At 39.3% G+C, this 15719-nt stretch overlaps 1 protein-coding gene across 6 annotated transcripts in view; it reads left to right on the forward strand.

Annotated features, from left to right (window-relative positions):
• The window catches only part of LOC127965290 (striated muscle preferentially expressed protein kinase-like), a 73757-nt gene extending 58506 nt beyond the window's left edge, over window positions 1–15251 (forward strand). For 5 of the 6 annotated variants that reach the window (XM_052566045.1, XM_052566040.1, XM_052566042.1 and 2 more), the window contains 20 exons: window positions 1808–2008; window positions 2782–2839; window positions 3048–3125; window positions 3224–3396; window positions 3514–3540; window positions 3691–3843; window positions 3975–4017; window positions 4194–4262; window positions 4355–7049; window positions 7132–7281; window positions 7485–7601; window positions 8109–8276; window positions 9618–9740; window positions 10011–10175; window positions 10933–11713; window positions 12561–12800; window positions 12952–13175; window positions 13375–13450; window positions 13716–13865; window positions 14522–15251. In XM_052566045.1, the coding sequence (XP_052422005.1) occupies window positions 1808–2008; window positions 2782–2839; window positions 3048–3125; window positions 3224–3396; window positions 3514–3540; window positions 3691–3843; window positions 3975–4017; window positions 4194–4262; window positions 4355–7049; window positions 7132–7281; window positions 7485–7601; window positions 8109–8276; window positions 9618–9740; window positions 10011–10175; window positions 10933–11713; window positions 12561–12800; window positions 12952–13175; window positions 13375–13450; window positions 13716–13865; window positions 14522–14750 (5920 nt within the window). In that variant the 3' untranslated portion in view covers window positions 14751–15251. The remainder of the gene's footprint in view (window positions 1–1807; window positions 2009–2781; window positions 2840–3047; window positions 3126–3223; window positions 3397–3513; window positions 3541–3690; window positions 3844–3974; window positions 4018–4193; window positions 4263–4354; window positions 7050–7131; window positions 7282–7484; window positions 7602–8108; window positions 8277–9617; window positions 9741–10010; window positions 10176–10932; window positions 11714–12560; window positions 12801–12951; window positions 13176–13374; window positions 13451–13715; window positions 13866–14521) is intronic. The other variant, XM_052566041.1, reaches the window with a different exon arrangement.
• Window positions 15252–15719: the final 468 nt, after the last annotated feature.

A 15719-nucleotide genomic window follows, 5' to 3' on the forward strand; every position in this document is an offset into this window, starting at 1 on the left:
ACTCATCACACACGTCTAAGGTTTAATAAAGCGTCAGCTGAGGAAAGTGTTGGCAGATTATTAAAAATACGCTTTTGGTAGGGAAGGATGCAATTTCAAGCTCCACAATCAAAGAATGATTCAGCCACTTCAGAAGAGGCTACAAAACCCTTGACATTTCTCAGGTTGTAAAAAATGTGATCTCTGTGCCTCGTACAAACAAGGTTTGAACAGCTTCTGTACTGAGTAACTACCCAGAAGCCCTTAATATAAATATTAGGGCTGTCTGTTTAAAGCAGTATGTTCAGTAATCAACACCTCCAGTCAATATGCTTATCATACTCCTCGAACCATATCAGTTTTGAACCTGGTCAGATTTGCATCAATACGACTTTGAAACGGTTTAATATATAAAGACAGTCAAAGCCACATTTGAAAGAGGGTTATTTGTTTAACACAATGGTACAGTGAGCGCTCGACTGGGCAGAGAGGAGTGCAGCCATTGTGGCGCTGTATCTCTGCTCTGCATGCTGTCGTTCTCTCTGTGCTTTAATTATAATCTTTATGGCCGACTGCCACCGTTCTATTAAGACCTGAACCTGCTGCTAAGAGACACATGCTACAGCTCTACACACATAATAGCTCTTTTCCAAAACCTAGAGAGCTGTCTGCTCTAAGAGGATGTTAAAGCATCATAGGTGCATGCTTTGATACCTTTTGGCAACATTTTGACCACAGACGGTGAACAAAAAAGCTGATTATAAATATGCATTTCATTCATTACTAAAACATATTGATGTAATTGTTCAAAAATGAGTATTTTAAACAATATTTGTCTGTATGTACACTACCGTTTTAAATATAAGATTTTTTTATATTTTAAAAAAGTCTCCAATGCTTACCAATTATTTGATCAAAATACAAGGAAATCACTAATACTGTGATATACTATTACAGTTTACACTTCTCTTTTCAATTTTAATATATATTATATATATATTTTCAGCAGCCATTGCTCCAATCTTCAGTGTCACATGACTATTCAGAAATCTTTCTATTATACTAATTTGGTGCTCAAGAAGGTTTTTATTTTTCATTTTTATCAGTGTATCAGTGATGAAAAATAGTTGTGTCTACTTACTGGTAATTTTTTTATGTAAACCGTAATACAGTTCTGTCACTGTTGATCAGTTTGTCCATGCTGAATCTCTCTCTCTCTCTCTCTGTCAATAAATACATGAATAACATACATTTTCATTTAGACATTTTGCAGAAGCTTTTATCCAAAGCGACTTACAATAAATAATAAAATAAATACTGACCTTATAACTTATAACAGAGCTATTATTAAACACACAGTATTGCCTACAGTGAGAAAAGTGATAAAGTTCACATTTACACTACAGGATGGGGGTAAGAGCAGAGTTAATTCATGGACTGGTATTGTGCAAGAAACTCCAACAAAACAGGAAAAATTGCAATAAAACACCCAGTTGCAGTAATGCAATAAACAGGTATTACATAGTCATGTTCCTGTAAATCGCAATAAATCTATAGTCAATTGCATTGGTAATTTTTTAAAAGTGAAGAGTGTAATTTTTGTGCTACTAGTGGCATGCAAAGAAATAGTGACATTTAAATAGTCAATTAAATAAGCATTGATTATTCATATATTCGTTGACACCATCTTTTCCTTGGCTGAATTATGCGGTTGCTACACTGATTATCATTTAGTTTGCTGTTGACACCTGTTAAAACACCATTCACCTTTTATCCCCAAAGAAATGTTCTGTTTTCTATGATATAATGAGAAATGTTCTTTCCTTAGAGGGGCGTTCTCATATGTGAAACGAGTAATACAGAAAGCGGGAAAGAACGAATATGCAGCCAAGTTCATTTCCGCTCGGGCTAAACGGAAGGTCTCCGCTCTGAGAGAGCTGAACATCCTGTCTCATCTAGACCATGAGAGGATCCTCTACTTTCACGACGCCTTTGAAAAGAAGAATGCTGTTATCATCATCACAGAGCTGTATCCTTTAACATCTCTGAGAGCTTTAAGGATCGCCGGCCATAAAAGCAAGTTTAATTAAATGAAGTGAAGTTTATTTTGAACTCTGTGACATTCAAAGTTTGTCATGATGAACTATCATCTCTTAGTTCATTGCGAGTCAGATGTACAGATTAAAAGTGCCCTTCTGCGCTGAGAGTTGCTACAGATGCTTGTGTAATCTTTACCCTATGTATTCACACCTGCCTTAGAATCGCTCCGGTGTGTATAGCTTCAGTCCATCTGTGCTTTGACTGTCACAAATAGTTGGCTTATGTCTCCTTCAGGGCAAAGCCTCTTGGGGAAGACACACAAAGAAAGGACATCCTACATAAAACATGCACTTACATTGATATAATCACACAGTGGAGTCTAAAAGTCTGGATGTCTGAAAAAGTTTTAAGCTTTTGAATAGAAAAGTGTGTAAAATTAATATGAAATATCGAGGATCTGCACTATTTCTAGACTGCGAAAGAAAAACAAACCAAATACTAGGACATGTAAATTGTTTTAGTTGAACACTGAACTTTAACTGTTATGACTATAATTTGTGATTTATTTATTTGAACAGCATGAAATGGTGTGTAAAAGAGATGCATTTTCACTTGTGAACTCAGATTTTTGGTCCCCACTGTATAATTATCTCACATCCACACAATCTGGCACAATCACACTTCCGCTCACACGTTGTAGTGATGATGAGTTGATCACAAGCTTTGCCCCGTCACTGTGATTGTCTTTGACAATGTGTAAAGATGCCATGAGGAGCTTCTCGAAAGGCTTACAAAGAAATCAACAGTAATGGAGTCAGAGGTGAGTGAACCAGTTTGACCTTTCAAAGTGACCAAAAAAGTTCCAAATGTTTGAGTAGACTTGTCACATTTGGTTTGTCATGGGCCATTTCTCTTTGCATGTTCTAGTTATTGAGAGAGTAAATAATGTGTTCTTTTAAGAATTTCGGTAGGGACAGGACTAGTAAAAGTGACGCGTGTCCCTAAACTGTCTGAATTGTTTACTGCAGATCCGATCCAGCGTGAGGCAACTGTTGGAGGGTATTAGTTATCTTCATCATCATGACATACTCTATCTAGACTTAAAGGTAAATGTTATGTAATTTGCTGTCTTTACCATTTTCTTCCATAAGAATGATCACGAAGAAACGATGTGTTGACTAGACTCTTCTTTTTTTCTACTCAGCCTGATAATATCCTCATGGCAGACCCTACTAGTGATCAGATCCGCATATGTGATTTTGGAAATGCTGTAAAGTTCACGCCTGATGAGGCACAGTACTGCAAATATGGCACTCCAGAATTTGTCGCCCCAGAGATTGTTAACCAGACACCCGTCTCCAAGGCAACGGACATCTGGTAACGCACCTGGTGCCTCCATCACAAAACAGCTCTTGAACAAATCTGTATGCAGCCTCTAAAGTATCATGAATACATTAGTGCCTCACAATTCAACTTTTTTTTTTCTTCTCACAGGCCTGTTGGAGTTCTAACATACTTATGGTAGGATTATTTCAAATCTGTCTATTAGAATAAAAATAATGATATAATTTTACATCATATTATGTTAATTTATGTTAAGCAAGAGTTTAGTGTTCATCACTAATACCAGTATCTTCAGTTAAGACTTCAACAAACAACTCTATTTTGCAGTCTCACTGGAGTTTCTCCTTTTGCTGGAGAAAACGACCGCAGTTCGGTTCTCAACATCAGGAACTATAATGTAGCTTTTGAAGAAAGCATGTTTACCGACCTCTGTCATGAAGCTAAGGGATTCGTCATTAAACTGCTGGTGGCTGATAGATTGTAAGTGGAATCTACGGTGCTTATCTGCAGCACAATACTCCTGTTGATAATATATTGTTGAGAAAATTATTTCTACTGCTAAGAACGTTTTTTGTTAAGTGGCAATTTGTTTAATGTTGTTTTATCTGCAGGAGACCCCATGCTAACGAATGTCTTCGGCATCCCTGGTTCAAGGTAACGAAAGAGTAGAAGAGTAAAGAAATGCTCCTTTAGACGTGTGGCTATCCAAATATGTTATATGAATTAATTCAACATCAAGTTAATTTAAGCTTTAAAACTATTTAGATAAAAGTATTTAATGGAAAAAGTTATTTACAGTGATTGTTAAAATACATATTTCATTATTTTAGACCTTGAATAAGGGTAAAAGCATCAGCACAGAGTCCCTGAAAAAGTTTATGTCCAGAAGAAAATGGCAGGTAAGATCATTTTAATGAATTTTGTTCAGTGCCTAAAATATTATAGATTCTTTTAGTATGTCATTGTAACAATGCTCACATATCTCTTTTAGCGATCTCTTATCAGCTATAAATCTAAGATGGTGATGAGGTCTATAGCCGAGTTACTGGATGACTCCTCTAGCCACATTTCCATTGCTGTTCCACGACACCTGAAACAAGGCTCACCACCACCATCATCATCTTCAGATTCGGATGAAGACATTGATGAGCTGCCTTTTATCCCAATGCCCATAAACATGGAATTCTCAGGTTCTAGAATGTCACTGACTGAAATTGTTGGGGATGATGAAATGACAGGTAGACCGAATGGAAATGCTGAGAGGCCTGCTTCAAGCCATCAGAAGTCAGAGCCCATGGAAGTGGAGATGTCAGAGAAAGAGGGTGGAGGTGCAGCTGCTAGGGGTAAAGCCAGGAAGAGGTCAACACAAGATGATGAAAAAGGCTCATCTGATGTAGAACCAGCAGAACTGGCCAAAAGAGCAGAGCACGCAAAGAGACCTATGAGGAGAGGTTCAAGCATGGAGTCAGATGAGCCAGAGGGAGCTCGTCGCAGAGGAGAGTTGCGCAGAGGGAGCTCAGCTGACAGTGCCCTACAGCTCCACATCAAACCAGAGGAGGGCACAGAAGAAAGCTCTACCGATGGAAGTAGAATTCTGCAAAAGTCAGTATCGATGGAGCTTCCAAGGAGAAGCCCAAGTCCAGGAGCTGCAAAGCTGAGCCAGGAAGACTATGCCCTGAAATTGGAACTTATGAGGCAGAGACTTCTCAGGGGTGGCTCTGTAGATAACAAGATGAGCGGATTACGAGGCCCACTGCTGGAGACATTAGGCATGGGGGATGAGAAGCGCTATGTGCGGGGGTCTCGCCTTGGAAACCCTCCACTTGTTAGAGCGGCATCCAGCGAGTCTCCTAGAGATGATATCCCAAAGACAAAGATACTCCGAAAGAGTGCTTCTTTCAGCCAGGGTGATTCAGAGCCCATGCCCTTGCACCGACGGATGGGAGCACCTCTAGAGATCCCACTGGCACAAATAGAAGAGAGACGACTGCAGGAAGCTGTATCTATGTCTGCTCTCACAGAGCCAGTTAAGGATTCTCGCCCCATCACCCCAAAAATCCATACACCAGAACCAGAAGTATGTGAGAGAGAGAAAATTGAGGAAAAAGAATCAGCTGTCTACAAGGACAACAGACCAGAAGAAGTCATTGTTTTGCCAAAAACTAATGCAGATCAATCTAGTAGTGTTGATCAGAAATCTTGGGAGACTGATGCACAGGAGAAGGTCCAGAGCAAGTTAGAGGTGCCCAGTGAAAAGTCTCAAAAAGTGGATGAAATTAAGCTGAAGACCCCCATAGTAGAGGAAACAATTGAGGAAGAGGAAGAAAGAGAGGATAAAGAACAAGAGGAAGAAGTGGAGCCTCCTGCTCCAGAGATTGAGGTTAAAGAAGTTGAGGATGAGATAAAAGAAATTGAGGATGAGGTAAAAGAAGTTGAGGATGAGGTTAAAGAAGTTGAGGATAATGTAAAGGCATCACCAAAGTCTCCAGAGGTTACCATTACCACCAGCTCAATAATGGTGACCCCAACAGCTGCCCCAGCTCCCAGCCCCCAGAGTGTCGTCTCAACTTATGTGACTCCATCACTCCCAGCACGTACAGTGCTCCCAGATGGTAGAGTGTCTGCATATGCTAGTATCATGCAGACCATCATGGTACCATCAGTCCAGGCATCTAGCCAACCTGGTCCTGTTCCTGTGCCTACACCTGCATCAACCACCCCAACAACCAGCCCAGCTTCAGTTCCAGTCTATGCACCCATTTCCAAACACATCTCTGAACCAAGCCTTTTGCTAAATTCTTCATCCAAACCAGACCTTCCCCAAAGCACTGAACATCCTGCAGTGTTTTCTCGGGTTGCCTCAACAGAACATTCTCCTAAAGAGCCAAGTCCTCCTAAAACTCCCACTCGTGCCTCCTCTGAGCGAGAGCCGTCTCCTGGAAGCAACATTCAGGACCTTGCATCTGAGGAGGTCTTTGAAGCTCGTTTCAAGAAGCGTGAGTCCACTCTAACTCGTAGTCTTAAACGCTTCTCATTCCAGAAAACTGAAGAAAAGCCTTCCACCGTTGCTCCAGAAACCGCAGAAGAAATGTATCGCCCAAGGCCAATTGGTGCACCATTAGAATTTGTTCCAAGGCGGATGGAGGAGAAGTCCAAGTCAGTTCAGGATCTTCGTGAGGCGGAGAAGGACCCTGGGTTCATGAGGAGACTCTCAATGCGCTTGAAAAGAACCCCATCAGTAGAGAGGCAGGAAGAGAAGCTCAAAGAAGAGGAAGCTTCAGCACCCAGGCGTCGTCTGTCCTGGGCACTGGGACGGAGGGGATCCCAAGAAAAGAAAGAGATTGAGATGGTGAGGTTGGATGGAGGTCCTGAGCCTCCCCCAGAGCCTGAGTCCAAAGCACCCTCAGAGTCACCGATCCTTGCCATGCGCAAGAAGATTGGCAGTACCATGGCAAGCCTATCCACAAGGATTAGGAGCCACTCTGAGGACAGGAAAGATGATAATGAAAGCAAGATGGAGAAAAGGACACCTATATTCACAAAACTACGTCGTTCCACCTCAGAAGGTGGCAGTCTGAAGAGGATGGGTGTCCCACAGAACCAAATTGCTGCCCAATCAGGGAAAGGGACCTCATCAGAATCACTCGATTCCATGTCAAGCATCCAATCAGAATCAACTGCTAAAAGTACACAAATATTTTTTTTTTGGTGGGGGGGTTAATGCTCTTAATTTGGTCTTTCTGTTAAAAGGCCTTAATTTTTTTCCAGGTACAGAAATTGAACGCAGATCACGATGGGACCGCTGGGGGTTGACAAGGGGAAAAAGAGACAAGACGGTTTCCCAACCAGACATCCCAGCTTCCATTGCCAGGGAGAATGGCTCTCTCCGCTCTCGCCAGTACACACGTCTAACATCTGGTATTGCACATTTCATTTTACGAATTTCACAGTAACTTTTGCACAAAAGAAGACACCTATTTGATTACATCCAATGTTGTTTAAAGATTTACATGTATCATCAATGAATCAATTATGCATATGGACTTGCTTTGGCACAGCTGTGGGAGATAAATTATAGTGCCTGTCTCACTAGTCTTTTCACTGATTCTCTCAACAACTAGACTTCCCTCCTGTGTTCCATATCAAACTAAGGGACCACGTTCTCTTGGAGGGAGATCCTGTAACTCTCAGCTGCCTCCCTGCTGGCAGTCCTCACCCACGCATCTCATGGATGAAAGGTCTGATTCAAACTGTAATAAAAGCTTCTGTGGGACTACAGATAATAGAATCTGACCTAAATGGAGTGCAAAAAAACTTAACTGAATATACTGAATATAAAATAACTTTGCAGTAATTGTAAGTGTATTATCTCCCTATATTGGCTTCATGTTGTATCTGTAAAAATTAGAAATTCTTCCGCATTATAGTGTCTCAGCCAATATGGAGTACTTTGAGAGTTAAAAATAAGATATTAAAGCATATATTTATTGGTATTTTGTTCTTTAAAAATATCTGTGCTGCACTAAACCATACATTTTAGATACAACACAAGCAAACCTATATATTTTAGAAATCTCTCTTCACCTCAAAGTAAACGTCACCCTAAATTAACAACACCAAATTCAAAGTCTAAAATGTCAACATTAACATTAGAGCATACCAGGTTGTGGATTTGAAATTATGATTTTGGAAAAACTTCAAGTTCCCAACTAACAGTTTTGCTTTTCAACTTTGTGTATTCTTAGATAAGAAGCCACTTGAGATAGACCCGAGGATGAACATGATATCCTGCCCTGATGGGAGACAGCTCCTGATGATTATGAAGACCACCAAGAAGGATGCAGGGCTTTATGAATGTGTGGCTTCGAACACACTGGCCTCTGTCACCAGCTCATGCATTGTGTCCCTTGCTCGTAAGTTTAAGACAAGAATGATCAGAAAGAAAGCTAATGAGGTAGTAAAAGTCTGGCTGATTAGAAAGGAGAATAGATGGGTAAATGAGAAAAAGACTGAGAAAACAAAACAACAAAGAAAAAGAAATCAGATGTTATCCACAGCAATTAAATATTCTGCTGGGGAAAGTGTTTATCTATAAATTGCAGCAATGCATAATGGATCATTTCATAAACTAGAATGATCATCAATACACTAGTAAAAAATGCTGACAATTTTTGACATGGTTGTGCATCTGATTTTATGCATCACTTCTCTCAAACTTGATGTGTCACAGAAAATAAATGAAATCTCAATGAAAATGAATGCAATCTCATCATTTTGTTGTAGAGAAGCGCTGTCAGTGTTAAAACCCCTTAAGGAGAAAATAAGATGAGAAGTGCTATATTGCAGTGATCCAGAATTTCTCAGAAAAGTAAAGGCTGGAACAAAGATGAAAGTGGGACAGTGAAAGAACAGAAATAAAGAACACATTTATTTTTTTAAGAGTTAGTGCATAACTCATCACAGCAAGACTCAGGAAGGATCTCTTTTAGTCTTGACAACAGAAATGCCATTGGCTTTTTAACATCGTGAGCAGGCTAATGCATTGCTTATCATTGTGCAAAGCTACTTTCTCCTAGAACAGCAGGCCATAAATTATTCACTCCTTTTTGTGGTTCACAAAGCTGATTAATATGGAAAGGTGACTTGCTAGCAGAGGTGTGAATATTATGTAGATACTCTAACTGAGACAGTTTTGTTTTATTTATTCTTTCTTTTTCTTTCTCCTTTCTTTCTTTCTTACATTAATGTCTGAAAGTTTCCATGGTCAAGGACAATTTGTATATTGCAAAAAGCTGGAAAAGCATGTGACTTTCTATAGCAAACATAAAGTTTTCTGTTTATGTTCAGCTCTATAATATTTAATCAGTGCAGTTTCTATACAATTTGCACTAAAGTCAGTAAGATACACTTACCTTTCAAAAGTTTTGGGGATGGTAAGATTTTTCATTGTTTTTGATGTGTGCTTTATTCTTGCGATTGTGTGAGTGGCAAAACGGAATTTTCGTCTGCCATTAATCCTTCAGATCCTTCAGAAATCAATTCTAATATGCTGATTTGTCATTTAATAAACACTATAATATATCTTTTATCATACATGTATTTAAAATAGTTTTTTTTTTTTTTTTACTTTCTAAATTTCTTTACTCTCTTTTGATAAGTTTAATAAATATTTACCCCAATCAATTGAAGGTTTTTTCGAAAGACATAAGAACCAAGAAAATTTCTAGTAGGTAACACCAAATATTATTTTGTAGGTCTGCCTAATAGTCCTGGGACTCCTGAGGTGCCTCAGAAGTATAAAAACACCGCTCTGGTGGTCTGGAGACCCTCAGACACCACGGCACCATGCACCTACTCTCTGGAGAGGAAGACAGAGGGTTAGTGGACAGCACTCATTATTTATCCTACTGGACTTTGACTGACAATTTAAAGTGAGATTTAATACTGAGATAATCAAGCAAAAATGTTATGTTTTATGATAACAATAATGTAATATCTTAATTTTCCTGTAAAATGTAAAAAAAAAAAAAAAAGTGTAGAGGAAAAAGTTATAATTTTTTCAGCTCTACTGCCCTCTTTTGGAAAGGAAGGATGTTGCACCCAATTCTTATTCTTGTCATGTTCCAATGTAATATTTATTTTCCTAGGTGAGACTAACTGGCTGATAGTAGCCACAGGTGTGGCTGACTGTTACTACAATGTCACGGACCTTCCAACCGGTGCAGCATACAGGTTCAGAGTGGCCTGTGTGAACAAGGCTGGTCAGGGACCTTACAGCAATCTGTCTCAAAAAATCATCCTGGACTCAACAGGTGCACAAATGTTCTTACCTACATAAGTGGTTCTCAACAATTTTACACTGTTGGCAGCCAATAATTTACTAAATAAAGCCATGTAAATTTTTGCTGCAGGTGTACCGATATTAAATGCATTTTAGTGTCTCTTACCTTTTTTATGTTCTTTGAAGACAAATGGAATGTCACAAAACTACCAAATGACAGTGAATTTGACTCAAAATACTGTATAATATTAGATGAATATATTTATAATATAATACAATATAGTACTGGTCAAAACATTTGGGGTCAGTTAATTTTAATTTTAATTTTTTTTATTATTAATACTTTTATTCAGCAGGGGAACATTAAATTGATCAAAAGTGACAGCAACTACAGCATATTCGAATGATTTCTGAAAGTTCATTTGACACTGAAGACTGGAGTAATGCCTTAAAATAAAGCGTAACCAAAAAAATGGTTACCTTAAATCATTGATCTCAAACTTAATTCCTGGGGGAGCACAGCTCCAACCCTAATCAAACACATCTGATCCAGCTAATCAGGATCTTCAGGATTATAGAAACTTCCAAGCAGGTGTGATTTGAAGCTGGCTGGAGCTAAAGTCCGGAGAGCTGTGGCCCTCCAGGAATTGAGTTTGAGGACACTGCCTTAAATGATAATGTTTCATAATATTACTGTTTTTACTATATATTAAACTTTTTAACAATAGTGTAATATAATTTGGAATGGAAATTATGCATCTGTGCATCTTTGTTTTTCAAATTCAAAGTCTTTTTAACAGCACCCCAAAAGTCCAGTGGAACAGTCGTTGTCAAAACGCTCCCATCAGCTCCGGCTCCTGCACCTTCAGTGGTAACATCCACAATGACTCTACCTGCGATGAAGCCTGCTGCCGTTAAACAGGCTGCAGCTCCACCGGTGACTTCAGCGCCCTCCATAGTCCAGCCGGTAAAGCCTGCATCTCCCCCTGCTGCACCTGCATCAGCTACGACACCTTCCCCTGCCGCTCTTGCCCCGAGTCATCGTACTGTGCCTGATATCCGAACTCCATCCCCTAGTGCTCCTACCCCAGCTAAAGCTAAGACTACTCTCAACATCACTATGGCCAAACCCTCCCCAGCATCCCCTGCAGCTCAGCCTCCTCCTGCTAAACCCTCGCCACCCGTCGTCCTGCCCAAACCTCAGACCCCTGTGAATGTGGTCTCCCCTCCATCTCACACTCCTCCGGTGTCCCCGCCCCCTTTGGTCTCCCCTCCACCTGCTATGGGCAAGCCTATCTCTTCAGTGCCCATGTACGTCCCGACCACCACTACAGCACATGTGACCCCAGTCACCCCAAACACGCCTTCTCCTGCCCTGTCACCACCGGTTGTGTTAGTTACAAGTCTGAGTCCCGTAGGGGAGGGTACTGGCACACCCAATCGTATGACTCCAAGTGGAAGAGCCATCACTCCTACAGGGCGCAGAACCCCTATAGGAAAACCTGGAGAGTCGACCCTAAGGCAGGGAGTCCCACAGAAACCATACACATTCATGGATGAGAAAGCAAGGTAAAGTGCAGTGACTGATCTTTTTTATAGTACCTTATACCAGTGTCACATAGAACATATTTATGGCTGTTTATCAAATCAACATCAAATAATAAAATCTAATTACACCACATACAAAAGAAGCTGTAAGTAATCCATATGATATCATAACATGATAAACACTTTACTAGAACAATAATGTCATAAGCTGAATTAGCTCTTAATGTAATTACTGTTCCAAGTTGTTGATAGTGTCATATTTTGTTAAATTGTTTTTTGATGCCTGTTTATTTATTTGTTTATTTTGTTATTTTTTTTTTAGTTGTAGTCATGCATATTATATTTTATTGTTTTTAAATTGTATTTTTATAGCTGTTTATTTTGTATATTTATTGTTTTGGTATTTTTATTTATTTATATATTTTTTGTTGTATTTATTTAAACTTATTTGTGTATATTTATTTGATTGCTTATTTCTTTATTCACTTTTTTTTCTTCTTCTTTGATTTATTTTATTTGTTGTTTTATTTTATTTTTTATTTTATTTTTTTACCAGTGGCTTTGCTGGGGAAGCTAACCAAAATAAGACAACCCTTAGGGTGGAAAACACTCAGTAGTTAACTGCTTCTTTTATACGGTGGCTTTTTGCCATAAAAATACACTTATTTTGGACACGTAAGCCACTAAAAATGTATTAATGTTTTTGGACATTATTACAGAATTTCAAGTGGTTTATTTATTTATTTATTTAAGGAAGTATCAACTCTTTTCAAGCAAAAAAAAAAAATTGTTTCTGTATTACTCTAAGGCAAATCTATAATATTGGAACTTGACAGCCATTGATCCCTTTGTATTTTCTTCACCACAGAGGTCGTTTTGGTGTGATCAGAGAGTGTCGGGAAAATGCCACCGGTAACCTGTACATGGCCAAGATTGTGCCGTATGAGCCTGAGAGCAAGCAGGCCGTGCTACAGGAGTATGACATACTGAAGTCACTCCACCACGAGAAGGTCATGGCTCTGCATGAGGCCTACGTCACCCCACGCTACCTAGTGCTCATCTCTGAGTGCTGCTCAGGGAAAGAGCTGCTCCATAGTCTGATTGACAGGTCAGATACCGAGTTCTTTATTTTTGGGTGAACTATCCCTTTAGAAATACAAAACGTTCATTAAGCAATCTTGTTTGGTAAATATTATTTGAAGTTTCCCTGCCAGCATGAAGATTATGAAATACACCTTATCATTTATCTCCCTTTCTAGGTTCCGATATTCAGAGGATGACGTGGTGGCGTACATCGTACAGATACTTCAGGGTCTGGACTACCTGCACAGCCGGAGAATCCTGCATCTGGATATCAAAGCAGACAATATCATCGTCACTTACATGAATGTTGTTAAGATTATTGATTTTGGTAGTGCACAGACCTTCAATCCACTGTTCCTGAAGCAGTTCTCTCCACCCATTGGAACACTGGATTATATGTGTAAGACAGTTTTTTAAATATATGGTTTCATATAAACCCCAGAGGATTTTAGGTAAAACATTGTATTTATTTCCTTGTGAGATAATCCTATCGTATACCATTCCCTCTTATTTAATATTTTAGTTATATATATATTATAAGCAATTGCACATTTCTTCTCACTCACTAATGTGTTTATATCTCTGCTGATTACTGAAAGCTCCTGAGATGTTGAAAGGAGATGTGGTGGGTCCACCGGCTGATATCTGGAGCATTGGCGTATTGACTTATATCATGTGAGTGTTGTCCATTGCAGCTCTGTCTTTGGAAGGAAATGGGGTCTGTTTTAATTCCATGTTGACTTTTAAATGTCCAGTTTTCTATCTTTTATCAGTGGGAGTATTTATTAATGTTACAGTTTGTGTTTTGTCCCTTGCGTTTTGTCTTCGCATTCCAGAAGCTCTCTGGAGCTTGTGAGCTGTCCGTGGCTGTGATTGTGTTTGACATGAACACTATTCTAGTGTGTAACATGAAGCTTTTGTCATGCCGTACACCATTCAGGCTCAGCGGGAGACTGCCGTTTACAGAGAATGACCCTGCCGAGACAGAGGCCAGAATTCAGGCAGCCAAGTTTGACCTCAGTAAGCTCTACCAAAATGTGTCCCAAAGTGCCTCTCTGTTCCTCAAGAAGATCCTGTGCAGCTACCCTTGGTGAGTAAAACACTGCTATCTATCTATCTATCTATCTATCTATCTATCTATCTATCTATCTATCTATCTATCTATCTATCTATCTATCTATCTATCTATCTATCTATCTATATCTATCTGTAGAGTAGAGTAATACACAAATTACATTATAGTAATACACAAAAATATGTGTTATTTAAATCTTCTAATATTTATGCGTCTTTGAAAATCATGGACATTCAAATTACTTTAATATTATAAATATGTAATCTATATAGATATCCATGCATGATAGTAGTGCTGTATTATTTCATACTCATTTGAACAAAGATCAAGAAGACAGCGCTCTAGTCCATCACTTGACGGAAAGAAATGTCGTCTATGTATTCATATTATTTGCATTTTGAAGTATTTGTACATCATAGTAGTCTTGATTGTACTTTTTTTAAAATAAACTGATTTTCAGATAAATTTTGAATAAAATGAGAAATGTAATAAGGATCTAATTAGAATCACCATCGCCATTGATAATTACGGTAATTTCTAAATGACACTTTTTAGGTTTTAAAATGTATTATTTGTTCATTTCATTTATTCTGCTTGGTGTGATGTTGGTGGCACTGAATCTAGCATTCAGTGTGGGCCAGACTCTTGTATTTCTGCACTGTGTGTTTCAGGGCCCGTCCTACAATTAAGGACTGCTTTAACAACTCCTGGCTGCAGGACGCTTATCTAATGAGACTGCGCAGACAGACTCTCACGTTTACCACCACACGCCTCAAGGAGTTCCTGGAGCAGCAGCAGCAGGTCAGGGCTGAGGTGGCAACAAAGCACAAAGTCCTTCTACGTTCCTACCAGAGCACCCCCTCAACACCCGGCACCCCTGCAGCACCCATCTCTCAGTGAGCTCCAGCACAGGACGTCCTCCAGAGAGAGATGAGAGACGGCTCTGGGGTTCTCCAGGATAAGGACAGAGAGAGACACAGCCTCAGGACATCCAAGCCCCTCTAGGCTGCCCTCGGTGGGCCCTTGAGGGGCCAGTTAATGTGTGGTGTGTGTGTTAGCAGATCAAGCACCGGATGTTTTGGCCTTGACACCTTGGGTCGGATCTGAGACGAGAAACACACACACACACACACACACACACAACCCATTGTTCAAAAGCATCTTGGATTTGAGTGCATTTACCATTAGCCAGCATGCACAGTGCAGTTGTGTTTTTGTCCAGGAAGATGTCCTTACTTTAATCTCTCCCGTCCAACTCTTTTTCCTTTTTTTTTTTCTTATGACTTTTTGACAAACCTATTTTAGCATTGGATCTCTAGCGAACGGTCAACTTTGGACCCGTCGTGGTTGAGAAGAGTGACTGTATTTCATATACAAACATCAAGAAGACAGCGATCTAGTCCATCACTTGGCGCAAAAAATGTCATGTCAATGTGTATTTTTTTGTGGCGTCTTCCAATTGTGAACAAAGGCCTTGAGATTTGTGGAAAATGGTGTATATCTTTTTTTGAACTATAGTTTTTATGGCATAGGTAATACTTTTATTACTGCTAGTTGTTATACTGTAGTGATTATCAATATTTATGAAAACTATTGACTGAAATCATGTTAAAATCATCAGACAAAGAGGCTTTTTGTCTTTTACTGAAGTGTTTTGATCTTAAGTAGATTGATTTTATTTTAATATCGAAAGGCCTCACAGCTTTAGGGAGTGAGTGCATTTTTGCAAGAATTCCCATTGCATTGAAGCACATGCGGTTTGGCTTTCCCTGACACCTCACAAATTCAACTTTTGATATGTCGCGGTCTTTGTGTTTTTTAACACCAGGAATGTATTGTATATTGCAGATTTCAGTGCATACCGTAGAA

The sequence above is a fragment of the Carassius gibelio genome, chromosome B9 (genome assembly GCF_023724105.1).
Source record: "Carassius gibelio isolate Cgi1373 ecotype wild population from Czech Republic chromosome B9, carGib1.2-hapl.c, whole genome shotgun sequence".
NCBI classification, from domain to species: domain Eukaryota; kingdom Metazoa; phylum Chordata; class Actinopteri; order Cypriniformes; family Cyprinidae; genus Carassius; species Carassius gibelio.